At 43.2% G+C, this 22,173-nt stretch overlaps 1 protein-coding gene across 7 annotated transcripts in view; it reads right to left on the bottom strand.

Moving 5' to 3' along the window:
- The window catches only part of arhgap24 (Rho GTPase activating protein 24), a 364,561-nt gene that overhangs the window by 29,147 nt on the left and 313,241 nt on the right, over positions 1-22,173 (bottom strand). For all 7 annotated transcript variants that reach the window (XM_062981819.1, XM_062981818.1, XM_016993780.2 and 4 more), the window contains one exon: positions 4,261-4,468. In XM_062981819.1, coding sequence (XP_062837889.1) covers positions 4,261-4,468 — 208 coding nt within the window. The remainder of the gene's footprint in view (positions 1-4,260; positions 4,469-22,173) is intronic.

Genomic DNA, 22,173 nt, shown 5'->3' with positions numbered 1-22,173 from the left:
GAGAGTATAACTTGTCCAAGGTCAACCACATCTAAATAGGGATTCAAACCTTGGTCTCCAGAGTCATACCACCACACTAGGCTCACTCTCCCGTTTTTAATTGGGACTTTGAAATTTTAAATCAGAGCTTGGGAAAATTACTTGTTGGTATTATATCTTCCAAGATTATGAGTATTACAATATGCTACAACCCAGAAAAACCCAGCTGTAAAGTATCATCCTGGCTGTACTACGTTGTTGTCAGATTGAGGCCAAAACTATTTAAAAATGAACAAGCAGAAAGGACACTAATAGAGACATTGCTTAAGGGGCCAATATTCTAGGGCAGTGTTATGATTTCCCCTCTTTGTACATGGTGTCTTTTCAGACACACCTAGCACTTAATCTCTGCAAGACCAGTAGTTTTATTTATGTACCATGACATTTAGGGCCAATGTTGTTAAGCTGGTTTATAACCCTCATTTAGAGCACTCATATGCAAATACATTTTATGGCAGCTGTGGCCAAATGCCGTCTCATTTTTACAACATCTGCAGGCTGTGAAATGTGAGGGGGGGATTTTGGCTATTTTGAGGGTCACAAATGTGTGGAAATTTACCAGCATTCTCTCTGCTTCATCAGAAAGCAGTGTGAGGTAAAGGTTTGAGTGTCAGACTATGATTCTGGAGATCAAGGTTCAAATCCATGAAAACCTCAGGATAACCTTGGGCAATGGCTGACCTTTTCTGAACAAATGATACCAACAAAACTTGCAATAGGTTCACCTTAGTGACATCATAAGTTCAAAACAGCTTGAGGTCACACAAAATAACAACAACCCTGCTTCTTCATGTTACTGGCTATCATATTTAAATCCTAATTTTGGTCTGGATGCTGCTGCACCACAATGTAAGATTGTCCAAAGTAGCAATTACAATGGGAGTACTGCTACTACGTCCAGTAACAGTACTCCCATCACTAGTGCTACTATGAAGAGTAACTAGTAATTGTACTGACTATTATGTAGGTAAATCCTGATTTATTTTGCCTTCATGCAGTAAATAAAACAAGGACTGGCATCCTATATGGATTAATTACTGCTGCATCCAGTAATATTACAGTTGTGGCTCGGATGATGTGACTGCAAATGCCTCCACAACTCACCTTAGGCACCAGTATCTGCAATGAACAATGGAGATTAAGGTACAGAAGGATGACATTTACAGACCCCTCCTATCAGTGTCTGGGATTATGACAATCAGAAGCTGGATCCCATCACAATTCCTTGTCACAGCCCCATTCACTCATGGGAGGGAAATGAAAACTTCATTATTCATTGCAATCAGCAGATAAACAGACTTCCATGGCTCAGTGCAAATGCTGGCCATTAAAGGAGATTTTCAGTGGTCAGGTCAGAAGATGTTTGTTACATATTTGTATAATTAGGAATATTGTGATGTAGGGAATTATTATACCTTTTCATAAAAAGGGGGGAAAGAGGACACTGGCAATATAGTTGCTTGAAACACCTTTAAAAAAATTAAAATGTTGGATTGCCATCTTTAATTCTAAGCTTCTCATGGCTAGTGATTTCCATGTCACCTTTGATTTCTCTCTCTCTAAAAATGAATGTAAATGGCCAATGGGCTAGCCCAATGCCCCAATCCCCCCTGCAGAGCTCCTTTAAAAGTCAAACTGAATTCATTGCCCTAATGACACAGGAACCGGTAGATTAAAAGGTAAAGGTTTCCCCTGATGTTAAGTCCCAGTCATGTCTGACTCTGGGGGTTGGTGCTCATCTCCATTTCTAAGCCGAAGAGCCGGCATTGTCCGTAGACACCTCCAAGGTCATGTGGCCGGCATGACTGCATGGAGCGCCATTACCTTCCCGCCGGAGTGGTACCTATTGATCTACTCACATTGGCATGTTTTTGAACTGCCAGGTTGGCAGAAGCTGGGGCTAACAGCGGCCGCTCATGCCGCTCCCGAGGTTTGAATCTGGGACCTTTCGGTCTGCAAGTTCAGCAGCTCAGTGCTTTAACACACTTCACTACCGAGGCTCCTAACCAGTAGATTACATTATTCTTAATGGTTCTGTCAAAAAAGAGGGAAGGGACGGGGGACTACCATATACATACACATCTAAAGACACTCTTGAGATCATAGTCAAAAATGACATCCATTTTCCAAATAGTTTTGTTATTGTCAGTGAGATTGCTTCAGATAACACTGGTTTCAGGATTACTGCAATCATTACTACTTCACTATTTTTTTTCACATGCTGTAAACATATATTGGAAATGAAACTATCATACCCATTTAGCTGAAAAATAGAAGATCCCAACTTTTGCTCACTTGAAAAGAACTTCTTCAAATCCCAATTCGAAAGCTACAATGTTTGGCTGTTAAACTGGCGGGGGGGGGGGCGCGGGGGGGCATAAACCAAAGGTAGAGGAAAAACATATCTGTAAAATTAAAAAAATGGGCTGGATTTGATTTGGTTTTTTTTGTTTGTTTGTTTGTTTGTTTGTTTTGCTTATAAGCAAATGCACATTGAAAAATGTCCCTAGCCGTCTCCTTTAGCAAAACCCACAAATACCATTTTGCAGAGCACAGCTCTTGCAGAACTGCCTTCACAGAGTGGAAGAAAATGCAGTTGCTGAGACCAGCAGAAATACGCCTTCACTACATCAACACGGGAGCTCAGCAGCAGCATCCCTCATCACACTACCTCTCCTCAATAAATTGCAGAGGCTATACGTGTTTAACAGTAGAGATAAAAGGGCAAGGACATATTTAAAAGGATTTCTTCCTCCTCACACCTCCCCTTCCCCAGTAATAACTGTGTTCAGCCAAAAATGAAATTTTGCTTCAGCCCCCAAATTTCCAGCATTCCAGAAAACAAGACAGTGGACATTACTCACACATAGAACTCTTCTATTTGTTTTTAATGTTCCCATGGTCACATTACTTGCTTTTTTTCTTTGTACTTCTAAATATTCAACTGCAATTTGAAGTTTTGCAATGTTAGAAAATTTGTGAAATTTGTGAAAGTTGCACATTGTGCATACCAGTTATGCATTGTGGTTGCACCCAGTCATTGCTATGTGTCGTACAATGTTGCTATTCTGCTTGTGGGTTTAAGTGTATATTCTATGTGTATATTTATACTACATTGGCGGGATGCTGAATTGTAGCCTGGGGAGCGGGTTAGAGGAAAAACATTTTAACAGAATCTATACAGGTGAAAATAATTGTTTTTAATGAACTAATGCAATCCCATATAGAGAAGAGTGGAAACATTGAATGTTTGCATTCACACACACATGTATATCCTGAATTAGACCTCTAATTCCTAGGAAGATACATTGCTCGTATCATTCCATTATTTGCCATATAAAAATAGTTTAAGAATAGGTCGCTTCATTCGAATTCCTCCCCCGGGGCTTTATAACTGGATTTCCCTCCAAGGTAGGATGCAAAACATTCAATAGTTCTACCAGCTTGACTACAACAACATCGATAATCCAACTGTACCTCTCCTTGACCCTGTGTGCATTCACCCAAAGGATCTCTGATTGGTTCAATTTGCTGTCATTTTCACATTTATGGGAATACTTTAAAATAAAATGAATTGCAGCTCTAACATCTATCAGCTGATATGCTATTTTCTTTTACACCGTAAAGTTCTACAGTGTCAACCAACTGATTCAGTACTTTCTTTGATGTCACTTCATTTGGCGTGATCAGGCAGTGAATCTAAGATTTTGTGCCTTGCGATGGGTTCCTCTTCTCCAATGGCTCAAAATGCTTGAAATCTATTGGTAGAAATACAAACTTTGGCTTTTTTCAAATCCCCCAATGCCCTTTTGTCTGCTATAAACCCTGCTGAAAATGGTACCCAGATGTGACATGACATTATTTCCAATGTGCTGCACTGGTAGGATCTGTGGGAATGAAAAATGTCCTCCTGCTGCTTCCTTACAGCTCTTTTAAATCAAAGAATTATCTGGGATGGGAGTTTCATGACTGAGAAGGGATTTAATTTCATGACTCTGAAATCCAGAACACCATTCAAGACACATTCTCAGCTTTTGATTGTGCACTGTGCAATAACCATTTACTCTAATGATTTCAAAAAGTTCTAAGAGATACTCAGAGTTTGAAAATGCTACCTTTTGACAACAGTTCCCAAATTTCTAATAGTGGTTGGTGGGTTCTGGATGTTATGAGCTTCACAAAACAAATATTGTTTCCAAGCTCTGGAAATGACCAGCTTACCTGTCAAACAATGGTTTCTCCCCGCAGTCAAATGCATCCTGTAATTCTTTGACAAGGTTCGCTTGGCCCGGGAGTCGGAAGAGCCCTTCCTCCGTCAGTCCACGAAGCCGAATGAAATCCACGCACTGTTCCACCAACATGGGAGCCAGGTGGCTTCCATACCTTTTCTCATAACGGACTGTGTCTTCCAGCTTCTGACCAAAAATTCCTGTATATGAGAACAAGAGAAGGGATGGGTGAATTTAAGGAGAATATCTCCAGACAACATTAAAGACTTCTTTGATGTAAGCCGTTTTGAGTCTCCTTGTGGAGAGAATAAGTGGGGTATTATATTATTATTATTATTATCAATAATAATATCTTCCTCTCTTTTTTCTCCCCTCTTACTTTGTGGACTGTGCAGTACTTTAAGTAGTATATTTATGGCAGTAAGTCAGATAGGGATTGTCAGACACATTAGCTCCAGGGGCTAGATTAGATGTCCCCCTCCATTTTTCTATTTAATAGTGGAACTCAAATATTTTATGAAAATGCTTAGAATAGAATCATAGAATCATAGAATAGTAGAGTTGGAAGAGACCTCATGGGCCATCCAGTCCAACCCCCTGCCAAGAAGCAGGAAATCGCATTCAAAGCACCCCCGACAGATGGCCATCCAGCCTCTGCTTAAAAGCCTCCAAAGAAGGAGCCTCCACCACAGTCCGGGGCAGAGAGTTCCACTGCTAAACAGCTCTCACAGTGAGGAAGTTCTTCCTGTTGTTCAGGTGGAATCTCCTTTCCTGTAGTTTGAAGCCATTGTTCCGTGTCCTAGTCTGCAGGGCAGCAGAAAACAAGCTTGCTCCCTCCTCCCTATGACTTCCCCTCACATATTTGTACATGGCTATCATGTCTCCTCTTAGCCTTCTCTTCTGCAGGCTAAATGTCAGCTCACTACAGCCGCTCCTGAATGAACACACGAGACACTCTGTGGTATCACCAGAAACTTTACTGCAGGAAACATAGACATCAGAAAAGCCAAGAATGGGAGGCTCCGGCCAACCATCCTTTATATACCCTCCCCCTCATTTGAACAGTCTCTTCCCGCTCAGCAAAACCCTGCGCAGATTCCCCGCCAAGTCCAGCAGCCGTTTCTTCTCCGAGTCCTGAGACGCAGGTGTCTTATCAATGTCAGTGACCCTGAAACTCAGAGCCACATCCAGGCTCTAGTAGCAGGGTTCTGACATGGCGTCCTCCTCCCCTTCGTCCTGGAAGGAAAAGATTTAACACAACTATTGTTCTCCGCTGTCCAGAGTTCCTTTATACTTTTTTAACAGGCTGCAATGGAATACCGGGTGTACCTTTCCTAGGTCCTTGGGTAGCCTCAGCTGATAGGTCACTTCGTTTATTCTTTTCGCCACCCTGAACGGCCCTATATAGCGTGGAGCCAATTTCTTAGATGGGAACCCCAATTTCAGGTTTTTTGTGCTCAGCCAAACCAGATCTCCTTCGCCCAATTTGTCCCCCTCTCGGCGCCTACGATCTGCAAAGAGCTTGTACTTCTTTTGCGTTTCCCGCAATGCCTCCACCACGTTCTGCCACCCTTGCTTAATTTTAGCCGGCCATTCCTTGTCGGTCTGGCCCTCTCCTTCCTTCCACTCGGGTAGCCTGGGGAAAGGTGCCACCTCCTGTCCGTATACTATTTCGAATGGGGCACGACCTGTGGCCGAATGTACGGCCCCGTTAAATGCCATCTCAGCAAAAGGCAGAAGGTCTGACCAATCATCCTGTCTATAATTGGTGTACATCCTCAAGAATTGGCACAGTGTTTGTTGGGTACGTTCGACCCCCCCGTTGGTCGCGGGATGAAAGGCCGAGCTCAGGTTCCTTTCTGCTCCTAACAACTGTGAGAATTTTCCCCAAAATTTTGCAGTGAATTGGACTCCCCGGTCGCTAATTATTTTGTTGGGGCACCCATGTAGGCGATAGACGTGCTTTACATACAAATCCGCGAGCTTTTCAGCCGAGGGGAGTTTTGGCAGGGCCACAAAGTGCGCTTGTTTTGAGAATAGGTCCAATATTGTCCAAATGTATCTGTGGCCTCTGCTGGGGGGTAGTTCGCCTACAAAATCCATTACCACGCATTCCCATGGCCTCATGGGCTCCACCACCTTCTGCAATAGCCCCTGGGGCTTCCCAGGTGGTGTTTTGCCCTCTGCACATAATTCACACTGCGTGACGTACCCCCTGGTGTCTTTCCTCATTCCAGGCCACCAGCATTGTTTGGCCAACAGTTTAATAGTCCTGGTAGGGCCTAGATGACCTGCACCCTTGTTATCGTGGCATTTCCTTAACATTTCTTGTCTCAAACATTCAGGAATATACAATTTCTTATTAACAAACACCAAATCCCCACACAGTTCTCCCTGTTCTTTGTTCGTTTGTAACCATTCGTCCCCTCCGTATGCTCGCTTCAACTCTTCCTCCCATATTTCTCCTCCCCCCGTGGAAATGGCAGTACGTTTGTTTTCTTTGGCCGCTTGTGCTCGAGTCAGTACTGCCAGGCCCCATTGCTTATCTAGGAAAAGGCTCCCCTCAGATTCCTGAATTCCTCCCTCATGCTGAGGCATCTAAGAGAGAGCGTCAGCGAGTATGTTGTGTTTCCCCTGGAAGAACTTGAGTCTGAAATCAAAACGGCTTAAATATTGGGCCCATCTAATCTGCTTCGCTGACAGTTTGCGAGGGGATCTCAGATATTGCAAATTTTTATGGTCAGACCACACCTCAAACGGTATTCCACTCCCTTCCAGAAAGTGTCTCCAGCACTCTAGTGCTTTCAGAATCGCTAAGGCTTCCCTCTCCCAAATCGGCCAGTTTTTTTCTGTATCGCTAAACTTTTTCGACAGATAGCCACATGGCTTCAGGTTCCCCCCTTCGTCTTTCTGCAGCAGGACTGCCCCATATGCCCGGTCTGACGCATCGCAATGTATTACAAAGGTCTTAGACATATCAGGGTGCTGTAGGATGGGCTCCTCAGTAAAACGCTTTTTTAGGGCTTCGAAAGCTTCCTGGCATTCTATTGTCCAGGTCAGTTTGGCCCCAGGGGCCTTCACTTTGGCTGTTTCTCCCCTGCCTTTAGTCTTTAACAAATCAGTTAATGGCAAAGTGAGGCGCGCAAAGTCCTTGATAAATGTTCTATAGAAGTTTGCGAACCCCAGGAAGGATTGCAGCTGCTTCCGTGTTCTGGGGGCTTCTCACCCCATTACGTCTTCCACCTTCGCAGGGTCCATCGCCACTCCCTGGGAGGAAATCCTATACCCCAGAAAGTCTATCTGGTCTTTATTGAACTCGCACTTGGCCAGTTTCGCATACAGTTTCGCTTCCCTCAACTTTTGTAGGACTTCCCTGACTAGTTCTACGTGTTGCTCCTTGGTCCGAGACATTATCAATATATCATCTAAAAAAATAAAAACTCCCTTGTACAATAATGAATGCAACACTTCGTTGATTAATTGCATGAACGCGGCCCCTCCCCTGAATAAACCGAATGGGAGCACACAATAATTGAATAATCCGAAGGCGCAGGAGAAGGCCGTCTTCCACCTGTCCTCTGGGTTGATCTGCAATTTATGGTAAGCTTCAATTAAATCCAATTTAGTGAATATCTGCCCCTCCGATAACTGGGCGATCAAGTCCTTCACTAAGGGTAGGGGGTATTTATTTACAGTACTGATTGCATTCAGGCCTCTGTAGTCAATGCAGAGCCTCAGCGTTTGGTCCTTTTTCCGCCTAAACAACACAGGTGCACCTAAAGGGGAATTCGAAGGTTCTATGAAACCCCTCGCTAGGTTTTTATCAATGCACTTTCTCAGTTCCTCCTTTTCCCTAGCCGACATCGGGTATACCTTTGCCTTGGGAAGCTCTGCTCCTGGGACTAGCTCTATTTTCACTTCAACCCTCCGCTTCGGTGGGAAATTGTCTGCTTCCTTCTCGTCAAACACGTCCACAAAATCACGATACTCCGGGGGTAATTTATCCGCCAGTTCTGCTATTCTGATAGAGTCTTCCTCCCCCCTTTTTCCTGGCTCCCTCTCGACTTCCTGGCTCCCTTCTTCCAAACTCATCCCGAAAATCATGCTCTTATCCTCCCAGTTGATTTGCGGGTTGGCCTGCCCCAGCCACGGCATGCCTAGTATAACATTATAGTTGGCTATTTGTGATATCACAAATGACACCCTTCCTTCCCAACTCCCTATCTTACACTTTACATCTTCGACACTGTGCCTAGCTAACGATCCTGATGCTGTGGATCCGTCCAACTGCGAAAATGCTATTGGGGATTCTAGGCTCGTTCTTTCGCATCCCAATCCCCCGGCTAATTCAGGGGAAATGATGTTCCTGGAACATCCACAATCCACAAACGCTTTGCATGTTGCTTGTTTGCTGCCATTTTCAAGCTGAATGGGGACCACTATCATAGCTTTGTCCTGACTTACCAACCCCCCCGAATGGTCCCTCATCGGTGGTTCTTCCTCGGCGCGTTTTCCTGCCACGGCTCTTGGTTTGGGCGGGCCTCCGCCTTCCCCTTTTCTCTGCCAGCACTCGGCAGCCCTGTGGCCCAACCGGCCGCACACGAAGCAGCCGCTCCTGCTGGCGCTCACGTTCCCTCTCGGCTCCGCTCTCCTCCCGGCTGGGGCTGATCCCTCCTTCCGGCTCCCCTCTTTCATCTGCGGCCGTTGCTGTAGCCCTCCTCGGTGCCTCCTCGCTTGGGCCAGCGATGTCTCGACACGCCCCGCCAGCTGAATCCATCTGTGCAGTGTGTCAGGCTCATCACGGTGCACCGCCCAGGAGAGGATCTCCCGCCTGAGCCCCTCTTTGAAGAGTTCCATCTTTGTCACTGCAGACCATTCCGGCACCTTTTCGGCGAGGCATTGGAATTCCTCCGCATACTCAGATACCGACCTCTGCCCCTGGGAGACGGCCTTCAACTTCTCCCTTGCCCGGATTTGCTCCAATGGATCTCAGAAACGGGTCTCCAGGGCCCCCATAAAGCGCCGGACTGACCCCAGACATGGGTCGCGCCGCGCGTGCAGCTGAACGTACCAGCTAGCCGCTCCCCTCTTCAACACTGCACTAATGGCCCCGATCCAGCTGGATTCCGTTCTAAAAGTGTGAGCATTGTCCTCCATATAGCCCCTCACCGTGGTTAGGAAAAAATCCAGTTCAGAGGACTCTCCCCCAAACTCGATCCTTAGTTCCTCTCGTCTCGGTAGGGGTCCCTGTGGCGGCAATCCCCAATCCTCCGCCCGTCGCAAGCCCCCTTGTGGACCAGTGGGCCCCGCTGCTGTTTCTCTTGGCCCTGTGCCACGCCCGGCATTCGCCAGGGGCACTAGGGTCTCAGCTGGGAGCGTAGCCGGGATTCTCGGAGGCTTTTCCCCTTCGTCATCACTCTCCTCCACCCGCGTCAGGCTTGTTTGGGTCTTGGGTCGGGCGCCGGGCTCCTTTCGCATTCCCCTTCCCTTCGGTGCTGGGAGGTCTGCAAAGCCCTGGCTGCTTCCCACGCTCATGTCCCACATTGAGCCAGCCCGAAGTTCCCTTCCTCTCTCTGGCCCCGCCAAAAACGCCAGGCACTCCATCGCCCTCGACATTACTGCCAGGGTGGTCTCCATCGCCGACATCCTCTCCTCCAGAAACACCATCCTTTGTGGGGCTGGGGAGGGTAGATCTTCCTCTCCTCCGGTGCTGTCTCCCTGCACTACTCCACGCCTCTGGGTTACCCCGTTCGGCTGGCCATAAGCGGTGGATGACGCCAGGGCCACCAGCTGGTGGAACTCAGCGTCCGGCTCGGGAGTGGCCCTTCCCGACCTTCTTCCTCCTGCGCCCAAGAGCTCTTCATCCTCCACTTGCATGTTACACCTCACCGCTACAACGGGATGGTGTCCGAATTCTTGGCTTAGTGTCAGCTCACTACAGCCGCTCCTGAATGAACACACGAGACACTCTGTGGTATCACCAGAAACTTTACTGCAGGAAACATAGACATCAGAAAAGCCAAGAATGGGAGGCTCCGGCCAACCATCCTTTATATACCCTCCCCCTCATTTGAACAGTCTCTTCCCGCTCAGCAAAACCCCGCGCAGATTCCCCGCCAAGTCCAGCAGCCGTTTCTTCTCCGAGTCCTGAGACGCAGGTGTCTTATCAATGTCAGTGACCCTGAAACTCAGAGCCACATCCAGGCTCTAGTAGCAGGGTTCTGACACTAAACATGCCCAGTTCTTTAAGCCTCTCCTCATAGGGCTTGTTCTCCAGACCTTTGATCATTTTAGTTGCCCTCCTCTGGACGCTTTCCAGCTTGTCAACATCTCCCTTCAACTGTGGTGCCCAGAATTGGACACAGTATTCCAGGTGTGGTCTGACCAAGGCAGAACAGAGGGGGAGCATGACTTCCCTGAATCTAGACGCTATTCCCCTATTGATGCAGGCCAGAATTCCATTGGCTTCCTTAGCAGCCGCATCACATTGCTGGCTCATGTTTAACTTGTTGTCCACAAGGACTCCAAGATCTTTTTCACATGTACTGCTGCCTAGCCAGACGTCCCCCATTCTGTATCTTTGCATTCCATTTTTTCTGCCGAAATGAAGTATCTTGCATTTATCCCTGCTTAAATATTGAGAGACCAATATGATTGAGCATATTATCTGTATTCACTGAACATCCCCTCCCCCAGACTTGCTCTCCTAAGGTTTGCTTCCCTGTTTCCAAGTTTGCAAATGAGGGCACTGTGCACGTAGAGCTCATTGCATGCTATTCTGTATTGCACCTTCCAGCTATAAAGAACAGAAGCTGCTTTGTTTGTGTAACAGATGAGTAACAGTTTACATAAACACTTGTCTTTTGATAGCTCACAATGAAAGTACCATATGGTTGAGAATTTCTGGACCATCACATTTATTATTAAAGGTATTCCACCCCCAGTTTTCAGTTGGAAAGATAGTAGCTTACAAATAAGTAGTGAAGAAAGAAATTAGAACTGAGTGGATAAAGGATGGATTGAAGGTTTCCCCCATGCTATGCTCATGATTTGCAGTCACTCGGAGATATTGTTCTTGTGGAACTTTGTTGTCAAGAGGGAAAGTGAGGCTAATGAATCCCTTTCTGTAACCAAATTGTATGAGCAGATTGCCAAGAAAACAACATAACTGGTTTTTAAATGCAACTTTTTGAAATACTGAAGACAGGAACTTTCTTCAAATGCCAATAAGAGCATAAAATGACCATACTTTATGATTAATAGAATTCACCAAGAAAAGGCAGATATTATTCAAAATATCCTATAATGTTGTGTTCCTGCATGGCAGGGGGTTGGACTAAATCAGTGATTCTCAAAGTGGGCACTACCACCCCCTAGTGGGCACTGCAGCAATCCAGAGAAGTGGTGATGGCCACAGGTACATATATCTTTCTGTTTAATTGCTATTAAAAAAAAATTAAAAAATTAATTTACAGGGCGCTGAGTAATATTTTTTCAGGAAAGGGGGTGGTAGGCCAAATAAGTTTGGGAACCACTGGACTAGATAGTCCTTGTAGTCTTTTCCAACTTTATGATTCTGATTTTAACCTTTCTTCTCACCCCTCCCTCCCTCCCTTCTTTCTCTGAAATGGGATTTGAAATATAAATTAAAACAAAACATTATGGAATAGAAGAGTTTAAAAGCACAAAATCATTGGTCCTATTCAGGGCCATAGCCAGAAAAAAAATTCGGGAGGGGTTTTGAAAATTTCGGGGGGGAGGGGGGTTGAACCCCTAGCACACACCTCTCCCCACTACAAACCTGTCAATATCTGATCGAAATAGTGCCTGGAGGGACTCTTAATGTTTTGCGTCTCATAGACTTAGCATGGGAATTTGGTTAACCAGTTAAAATTCATGAGTAAACCAGGTTTTTTTTATAACCTGAAACATTTCGGGGGGGGGGGTTGAACCCCTAAAACCACCCCCTCACTACAGGCCTGGTCCTATTAAAGTGCTACCTTTACAACATTAACACAAAGCATGTCAAAATATAGGTAATATATATTACAAAACAGCATGGCAAATTGCATGTCTCCATACCTTGACAAGCAATTAGACATACTGTTCTTAAATAAGCAATATTTAAAAACTTATGTTTTCATGAAGACAGCAGAGAGGGAGCAACTTAACTTGAATCTCCTTTGGGAGGGAGATCCATAGCACAGAATCAATCAACCACTGAGAAGGCTGTGTCTTATGGTCTCACCAAGTGAGCCTGGGAGATTGTGAGACACAGAGAAAGCACAGCTCCAAGCAAACACTGTAGCCCTTGGGTAGGAGGGGCATATGAGGAGACATGTTTGTAGTCTGGACCTAAGCCATATAAGACTTCATAGACCCAAACCAGAGGTAATTGGAAATTGCACCCAGAAATGGACTAAAAGTACTCCAACTAGTAAGAAAAATATATGCTTCCTATAAGCAGCCCTGGATAACACTCTAGCTGCACATTCTTTATTTTCTGGCAGCTCACCACTTCTGAAATACACCAACTACATCCAAGGTCTCTACAAAAATCAAACTGGCTGAATCACATGGTTAACAAAAGAAACATTGACTAGTTATTTATTAACTTTTCCCACAGTAGAGGTAATACAAATATATGCAATGCATTTTTATGCCTCTGCATTTCCACTAATCTTGATTGAACTGTCTGCAAAGCTTATGAAAAATTACATACATTTTTCCATTATGTCTGGCTAACAATTTGAACTTACTGTAATTACATTTCCCATTGTAATCTGCAGGACAAATTCCTGAAAAAGTGCCATCATTTGGTATTATCAGCCAGGTAATTATCTTGAAAGCTAATTATGTACAACAGAAAGCAAAAAAATATCAGCCAACACAGTTGGTTTTTTTGCACATTCAAGGCACAGATCCAAGATCATTCAACATGGATTAGTAACTACTTGTAGTTCAACCAGCCTTTGATACATTAAGTCAGAATGGTTAATGGGTAGTTGTTATTCCCAAATTACTAGTTTAGAAAAGTAGCTTTCAGTAAAATGACCTAAGGTACCTTGAAAGACTTTCTTTTTGTCAAGAAAGCAAGAAATCATTGTCCTATTTTCCTGGTTACTTGTAACCTTTTCTTGCAACAGAGCAGTTGTGCTATAGGGATGAGTGTAGACAAGACTATTTTGAAGATAGGTCATGCATATAGGTAATATGTGTAATATATATAGGTATAGGTAATATATATATAGGTAATATATAGGTAATAGGTATAGGTATAGGTAATATATACTGTACTTTTTGCAGTATATTGACTTCTGACTTCCAAGTGTTTCACAATAAAAGCAAACCCTAACAAAAACCTCATGCTGTGAAAATACATTCTTAGAATCTCTGACTGATAGTATCCAGGGGCTCTTTATACTATAAGATTGCTGTTTTCTGACTGCCATGGCTTCATCCTATGGTTGTTTTGCAAAGAGAACATCATTTTTCTATAGCAAATGGTATTTCAGTATAGAAATCCTACTTCCGGCACAGAAAATAAAGTAATTGGAGACTTGTTGTGTGCAAAATTCACATGGTTGATTTACACAGAAATAGCATTTTCTGTGCAGCAAACTTTTTTCTATGTTTCTGCATAGAAAATGCTGTCTTCTGTGCAAAATTAACATATGTTAATTTTACATACAATAAGTCCCAAGGATCAGTGGAGGATGCTTTTCGTCATGGTTTCTCAACCACCCAACTACCTAAAGAATGCGGTTTCTCTCTCTACACTTGTCCCCAATTTCCATTACTGATTTCATCATCTTGAATATCTAACTAAAGCTTAGAGCCGACACCAAAGCCACCAGTTGCCAATGATTATAAGAAAAGTTGTGATGGATTGGACTAAAGGGCTATTTTATCCAGCTTTCTGTTTGCCCAGTGGGCAGCTAGATACCCTTGGGAAACTCAAGCATACTGAAGATAATACATAGTCACCATGAGTAATCATGTAAAGTAACAGCAGTTTCTTGCATGTGATACATGCAAGAAAATACACTGAATTGTGCATCACCTTTATTCAACTTTTTACATGAAAGTACAGAGCCTTTCCTTGACCTTGTTTGTGGGAGAAATATAGCTAAATAAATAAAACAAAGATTTCTTTTAAAAATCCATTCCACAGTAAGGCATATTTTTGGCATTATCTCATGGAAACCAGAACTCTTCAGAACTGCTACAGACAGCATAATATTTTATACTACATAGAACATGCAGAAGCCAACAACGTGAAGAGTAGGAATCAGAGGACTAGACAGCAGATTGCCTATACTGATATATATATATATATACACACACACACACACACACACACACACACACGAGCGCGCACATTTATTTAAAATAGCTATAACTTAGGGCAGCTGTGGACAACTTTGTCAGATGAAGGGATTTCTACCTCTGATACAGCACACTGCCTGGGCATACACAGACTGCAGTTCAACCAGTTCTTGGTGTAACATAATTGTTTACATATAAAGAATCCCCATGTGGAACGGCAACATTGAGCAACATATGTCAATGACTGCCTGCTGTTATACAATGCACAATACACAACTGAAAAGTACAATGTGCAACTGTAATATATAAGGCACAATGCAGAATCGCAAAAGACAACCACAAGGCACATCAGGATTGCTGTACAGAAGCTAAACTGTTCATTCTGCCTGCATAATTGTCCAGATGTTGCAGCTATATCAGCTTTCCCCTCCTGGGAATCCTGCTCTTGTGTAATGCTACTGTTCTAAATTGTGGAACTGCATGTTGTTGTAGTAGTAGTTGTTGTTGTTCTGTGCCTTCAAGCCATTTTTAATTTAAGGTGATGATATCACAGGGTTTTCTTCATAAGGCTTGTTCAGAGAGGCAGGTTGCTTTTGCCTTCATCTGAGGACTAAGGGTATGACTTGCTCCATTGGTTTTACATGGCCAAGTGGGGATTCAAACTCTGTTCCTCAGAGTTGTAGTCCAGTGCTCAAACCACTAGACTATGCTGGGTCTCATAAATTAATTTATGAAGTTGTAAATTCCTGGTAGGATGCAAGTCAATTACAAAACAAAGATGTTTTCCCAAGTGCCTTCAAAAATTGAAACAAAACACATTACCATAAAAGAAAGCACATAGCTTCAGTACTAAACAACTTTAAAAGCATGAAGAGAGTGCAGGGCTCAGGAGAGAGAGAGAGAGAGAGAGAGAGAGAGAGAGAGAGAGAGAGAGAATTATCAGCACTAAAAACCATTCTATGAACAAATAAACTATGAGCGAAAGTACAGATACAATACACGCCATATCACTTAAACTGAAAGGTAGTATGTCAAACACAAACAAAAGAAAGTACTTTTTCACACAATGCCCAATTGATCCACATAAGAGATTTCCCAAGGTTGTTGCTATGGCCACTAGCATAAAGTCAGAAAGATGAGATAAACACACAGAGGATAGCTGTATCACAGAGTAGTAGTCAGGATAGAAAAATCTCAGTTCATATTTGCAGGAGCAACATCCTTCTGGCTACATGATGATGGGAATTGGTAAACCAGTTTGATTAGTCATTTCTGGGAACCATATAGAATTATCTGGAATGCAAATCAAACTCTAGTATTTCCATTCTTCCACATCTCCAGAAAGAGAAAGAGATGTGTGATGTAGACACCATTCAAAATACCCTCAGATCTTCAAAGAATTTGCAGGGCTTATGGTGCTGTAGAGGAGTCAAGTATTAAAAAATAAATCTTATTTCAAAAGAAAATAGACAATCAAAAATTTTCTCTGATGGTCCATGTGACATTAGCCATAGCTCTAGGATTTGGGTATACCCTCATTTCCTAGGGTTAAATGCTGGACCCCATGAAAGTGGAGAAGCATGCACTTCTCTAGGTATCTCTAAGTCATCCGACACGATCAATTTCATGCTGGAAGTTAATCATATAATCACACTGGAGGACCTAGAGAACTGTTATGGTTGAGCCTTATGGCTCCAATACTGGGAGAGTCAGACTCTCTTGAGGAGCGAGAGAGGAAACGGCTGCGGGACTTATTTGCAGAACCAACTGACGAAGACTCCTTTGAGGGTTTTACCGAGGGAATGGAGGAAGAGGTGGTTAGCTCAGAGGAGGATGACATGGAATGGACTCGTGTGAGGGAGGATTTGGGTGTTCCTGGTAATGATAGCATGGGAAGCGACTGGCGGGTTGCAGGATCGGACCCGTGGACGAGTTGGAGGGATGGGACGGGATCCACAGCTGGGGATGCTGTGGGGCGTAGTCAAAGATGTTTTAGCTCTGATGAGGATGATGATGATGAGGCACCTGGAATTAGGGTAACAGCTGATAGCGATGAGGAGTTGTAAACTGGCATAAAATGGGGTCTTGAATCCAGGGCTAATTGCGTTGGGCAAGGTAATCTGGACGAACGCTTGGGCTCTTGTTGGGAATTTCCTGAAGACGGGTGTGTTTCTTTTGCTGAATACGTAAGTTACCAAGGACACTGGGCATAGACGGCGGGAGGAACTGTGTGGGCTTTTGTTGTGCAACCTGTGTTTAATCTTATTAGCTTGGACCTCCGTCGTCTTCTTGACGGACATTAAGTGCCTATTCTGGATTGACGTTGGACTGACTGACTGACTACGACCTCGGACTACCCCTTCTGTAGCTTTCGGTGGAATTGGTGAACCAAAGACATCTGTACCTGGCTTTCGACCTCGGACCGGACTGGGACCCTGCTGACCGTTGCTACCCTGATTGAAGCGCCTGGATCCGGATTCTGTTTGTTGCACGGAGGAGTAACAACCTTAGTTACTCATTTGCAGCTTTCGAAGTAGCAGAGAGGAATCTGCTGCCAGCTTTTTATGTTTCTTTGAATCTTTGTTTATCAGCTTTTGTTTGTTCTTATTGCCAGGCTGAAGTAAGCATTTTCTGTTTAACCCGGATTAGACTCCTGTTTAATCCGGTTTATCTTTTGTACCGCTTTTAGTATCAGCGGAGTCTTTTTTGTGTATTTTTTACACTGAAGACAAGTGTTTGCCTAGTCCTTTGTTTCATACGGGCACTTTTTAGTTCTGTAACTTTAATAAACTGTGTTGAACTTTATCTGGTGGCGTTCTGTCCTTGACAAGAACCCTACAGAGAACATTTTAATCAAATCCATGAAAAATCATATCCGTAAAGGTCAAACCCATAAATGTGGTGGATTTACTGTGCATATAAAGATTTCAGATGATCAGAGACAGCCAGTAACCATTCTGAAGACAGAATGATACAAAAGCTAGAGCTCTGAAACAAACAATGGACAAGCTTGAAATTTATATTGCTTCCTAAATTTCTAATTTTCAACCTATAACAAGAACACTATCTCATTTTTTAATTTTTTTTTAAACAAGAACAAGTAGTTTAGTATCTTGGCAATTGGTTGTAGATGGACCTCTTTGACACAGAAGGTGCCGTTTCCCCTAATGGCATCTAGGGATGAAAAGGACTGGTGGTGTTGCATTCCCAACTTTCCTTTTATACATAGCTGCACTATATTCATTCACTGTCATCACTTTCCAAGCAGAGAACCATTGCATTGTTGAACTATGCAGGGAGGAGGTGGCAGTTGACTATTACATCTCCTTATGAAAAGCCTAGGACAGCTATATTAAAAAGCGGGGGTGAGTAAGGAATGAACTGTCTGCAAATTAATCAGTTAATCTTTTTCCCAAGTTCTGGACATTCCATGAATAGTTACTACTGGAGCATAACAGGAGTCAAGTGCAAGCCAGAGGCCAGAGAACAACACATAGTGTTCTTATAAAGAATACCATTAGCCCTGGACTAAGTAGCTGTCATCAGGTGATTGCAGGTAACTCCGTTCCATGGCTGGGCAGATCTACTGAACCTGCTACAATTCCCCCTACAGCTGGGTTGGAGTTAAAAGACACTTCCCCAGCCCATGTGTCAAAGAAACAGTATCATTGGTGCTTAACTGCTAAGAAAAGATCTTATCTGCTGTACTCTAAAACAGTGGCAGTGCTTCTGGTCTATCTCAGTCTCCTCTGAACCTAATGACGGATGAGAATTATACTTCTTTTTTGTCTCAAAAAGGAAGAGATTTGCAAAATTTGATAAATTTTTGTGAATTGGTAAAATGATCAGAAATCATATTCTCCTTCCATTTAATATTTGGAACAAAAAAGGAAATTTCAGCAGGCACTGATTGTCATGCAACCATGAAATGCACTAGCAAAAGCTATATTGTTGTTGTGTGCCTTCAAAGTCATTTCCAATGTATGATGACCCTAAGGTGAAACTATCATGGGTTTTTTTTGGCAAGGTTTGTAAAAAGGTTGATCTTTGATATTTGCAATATATATCTAGTAACATTTTCCATGTAGTTTTTCTTTATAGCTCCTGTATCTATAGGACCGGCGCGCTTCTATCTCTCCCTGTTTATATGAGACCACACATTTGTTACATTGCTTTACCTTTCTGTTCCACTCTCACAGTCATATTCTAGGATTGCTGTGTGAATGTGAAGAGACAAGTATTATAGATGTCCCCATGACTCCCCATCTGTTTAAAAATATGAAAATGCTTAATTTGGTTTCTTTCAAACTCTACTGCCTATAATCTCCAGTCACCATCTTGGATTTTCTGAAAAGGCTTTCACATTATGCTTGTCAAAGATGGTGACTGCCTCAAAACATCTCAACTGCTATTTGGATAGTTTAGCCACAATTCACTAAGAAAATACATTAAAAGTGGTAGTGTGGACTTGCCATGAGCTGTTTTCAAAGACAGCATGGTTTACCTATGAACATGTAGGAGTTCATCATGGATATCTGGAGGAGGGGAGGTGGAGCATGTAAAAGTCTCCATGGATAAAGGGTCAGAATTAAGTTTTGAGAGCCTCTTGAGGTAAAGGCACATTCCAATGATGAACAAAGAGCAAAGCCAAATGCAAGAAACTAAGTACACTCAACCCCTCCCCCCCTCCACTTTATCATAAAAGAGTTCCAATATTAAGACTCCAAGGAGGCAATTCATATTGGAAAACACACACAAAAGATTGGGAACCACAAACATAGTGGAAAAAGGAGAAAGGAGGCATAGCCACCTGGGGAAACTTCAGAAAGTGAGAATCAACTGGCAAGGAGCAGTTGGTTTCTCCTCAACATGCCACTAGGCTTTGCTCTACATTACACTTCAAAAGTATACTGAACTAGTAGGTAAACTTTTTCCCGACATTGTCTAGTCATGTAGACATTGTCTAGTCATGGGGGCTGGTGCTCATCTTCATTTCTAAGCTGAAGAGCTGTTGTTGCCTGTAGACACCTCCAAGGTCATGTGGCCAGCATGACTGCATGGAATACCATTACCTTCCCACCAGAGCAGTACCTATTGATCTATTCACGTTTGCATGTTTTCCAACTGCTAGTTTGGCAGAAGCTGGGTCTAACAGCAGGAGCTCACCTGGCTTCCTGGATTCAAACCACCAACCTTTCAGTCAGCAAGTTCAGCAGCTTAGTGATTTAACCAACTGTGCCATCAGAGGCTCCTCAAATTGAAGCAGCAGGATCCAGTTCAGCCCCTAGAACATGTGACTCTTCGGCCCTACTATTAAAAGGAGGAAAGGGAAGGAACCTCTTGCTACTTTATGCTGTATTAGATGAGGTCAGTGTCAGGATGCAAGAAAGAACAGCATCCTCAAAGCTGTTCTTTTCGCACCTGACTACAAGAAGACAGAGGAAGGAGACCATTTGGCGGGGAAGGCTGATTTATGACAGGGTCTGGTCTTCAAACGTGGGAAAGGACAAAAGGAAAGGGAGGTGTGGATGGAGAAGAAGGGAGGGGGGAGGCAACAACCCAATATACTGAGGGGAAAAGCGGAAGAGGGGCAGTAGAAGCTTTCGCAGTCATCTTGGCAAGGCGGATTCAATAAAGTTTCCATAGCTACCAGCTGTGTGAGCCTATCTTTGTGTCCTACACCTTCCAGGAACTGACAGTCAGATCTCCTCAGGCTGTTTTCAAGATCATTGACCCACTGCATGGACTGACCTTTTAGGGTGAGAGGGATGGAGGGAGGGAGAGATTGAGATTTTCACTGGAGTCCATACAGCATCAGTTTATTTCAAATAGGTTTCAGATCCCACTTAGACTGTTTAACATCCAAAAGCACCCATTCTAAAAAAAACAGAAGTGGACTTCCCCCCTTTTTTGCAACCCTATTTGGTCCCAGAGAGCCTCAGGAGCAAATAATTGGCTCATGGCCCTGAGATAGTTGTCTGTCTCCCCCATCTAGAGTTAGAAAAAGAGATTGGACTCCTTTTGGTGACTTACGTCAGCATATGGGCCACTTGTGTTAGTTTTACTGTAGTAGCAAAGAGAGATAGCAAGAGACATGCTTGTCAGGAGATAAAGTTATCCTGCTGGTTTGTGGCCAGTTTGGAAGTCAGCAGGGCAGCTTCATCTTTTGATGAGAACAGCTTTTGCTGCTGTCCCCCCCCCCCCCCCTATTGTCGCCACATCTGCAGCTTCTTTTCTTTTGGCATTGCCTCTCTCTCTCTCTCATCTGCTGGCATAGTTATAAGACCTTGGCTCACAAGTCCTGAGTGCTGCAACCATCTGGTAAATAAGCATTAATGCTGGACCAACAATTATCCCCCAGGCAATGACCCTGCCCATTCTGAGTAACCTCTCAGAGAATGAACAAGACCCTGTCTGCTCAGGTCTGGATTTGCTAATAAGCAGTACCTCTGGATTAATGTTCAACTCATTGTCTTTCATCTGGTTAATATTAATGCCTAGGCTCATTCTTAGGGAACATGTGTTGTTGATGTCACCATGTTCCAAAATATTGGACTGCTTCTTGCAGTGGACACATACATTTATTTGAAAGCAAAGGGGGTAAAACTGAATAGTACACTCAACCACTGATTATGTTTTTTGAGATCTTGAAGAAATACCTAGTGACAGAGGTGGAAAAATATGCAAAAATGTTCAAAAGATTTATTTCAGGTACAGTAGAGTCTCACTTATCCAACACTCGCTTATCCAACGTTCTGGATTATCCAACGTATTTTTGTAGTCAATGTTTTCAATACATTGTGATATTTTGGTGCTAAATTTGTAAATACAGTAATTACTACATAGCATTACTGCATATTGAACTACTTTTTCTGTCAAATTTGTTGTATAACATGATGTTTTGGTGCTTAATTTGTAAAATCCTGAACTGACAAGAAGAATCCTGAACTGACAAGAATCTTCAGAATTTAGGTTTTGTTCCGGACTAAATTCACACATAGTTGTTTTGCACACAAAACAGCATTTCCTGTGGAGAAAATAGGTTTTCTTCCTGCATAAAAAAGAATATTTTGCATGGGAATATTATTTTATGCACAATGAAAGCTGTTTCCTGTGCAGAAAATACTGTTTTCTGTGCAAAATGTCAATGTGTGAATTTTTGCAGAATTATATCCTAAATTGTGAACAGGGTTTGAAAACGGTGTATTTTCAAACTCTGACACAGAGAAAGAATAACATTTGTAAAATTACTTGTTGCTTCCTTCAAGAAGAAAATTAGGTATGAATTATATCTTTAGCCAATGAATCCTTTTATTAAAATCATCCATCCAACCTTCAAATTGCAGTGTCTCCATTTTGTCTTGACAGTTCAAAAATAGTTGATTTATCCTGTCCAAGGGGCCTGAAAGGTCAAGAAGGCTAATCATAGGCTCCATCTACGCTGTAGAATTAATGCAGTTTGACACCACTTTAACCGCCATGGCTCATTGCTATGGAATCCAGGGACTTGTAATTTTACAAGATTTTTATCCTCCTCTTCCAGAGTGTTGGTGCCTCCCCGAACTGAAACTCCAAA

The sequence above is a fragment of the Anolis carolinensis genome, chromosome 5 (assembly GCF_035594765.1).
Source record: "Anolis carolinensis isolate JA03-04 chromosome 5, rAnoCar3.1.pri, whole genome shotgun sequence".
In the NCBI taxonomy this organism is placed as follows: domain Eukaryota; kingdom Metazoa; phylum Chordata; class Lepidosauria; order Squamata; family Dactyloidae; genus Anolis; species Anolis carolinensis.
The sequence above is the reverse complement of the archived record's forward strand: the minus strand, read 5'-3'. Positions and strand labels throughout refer to the sequence as shown.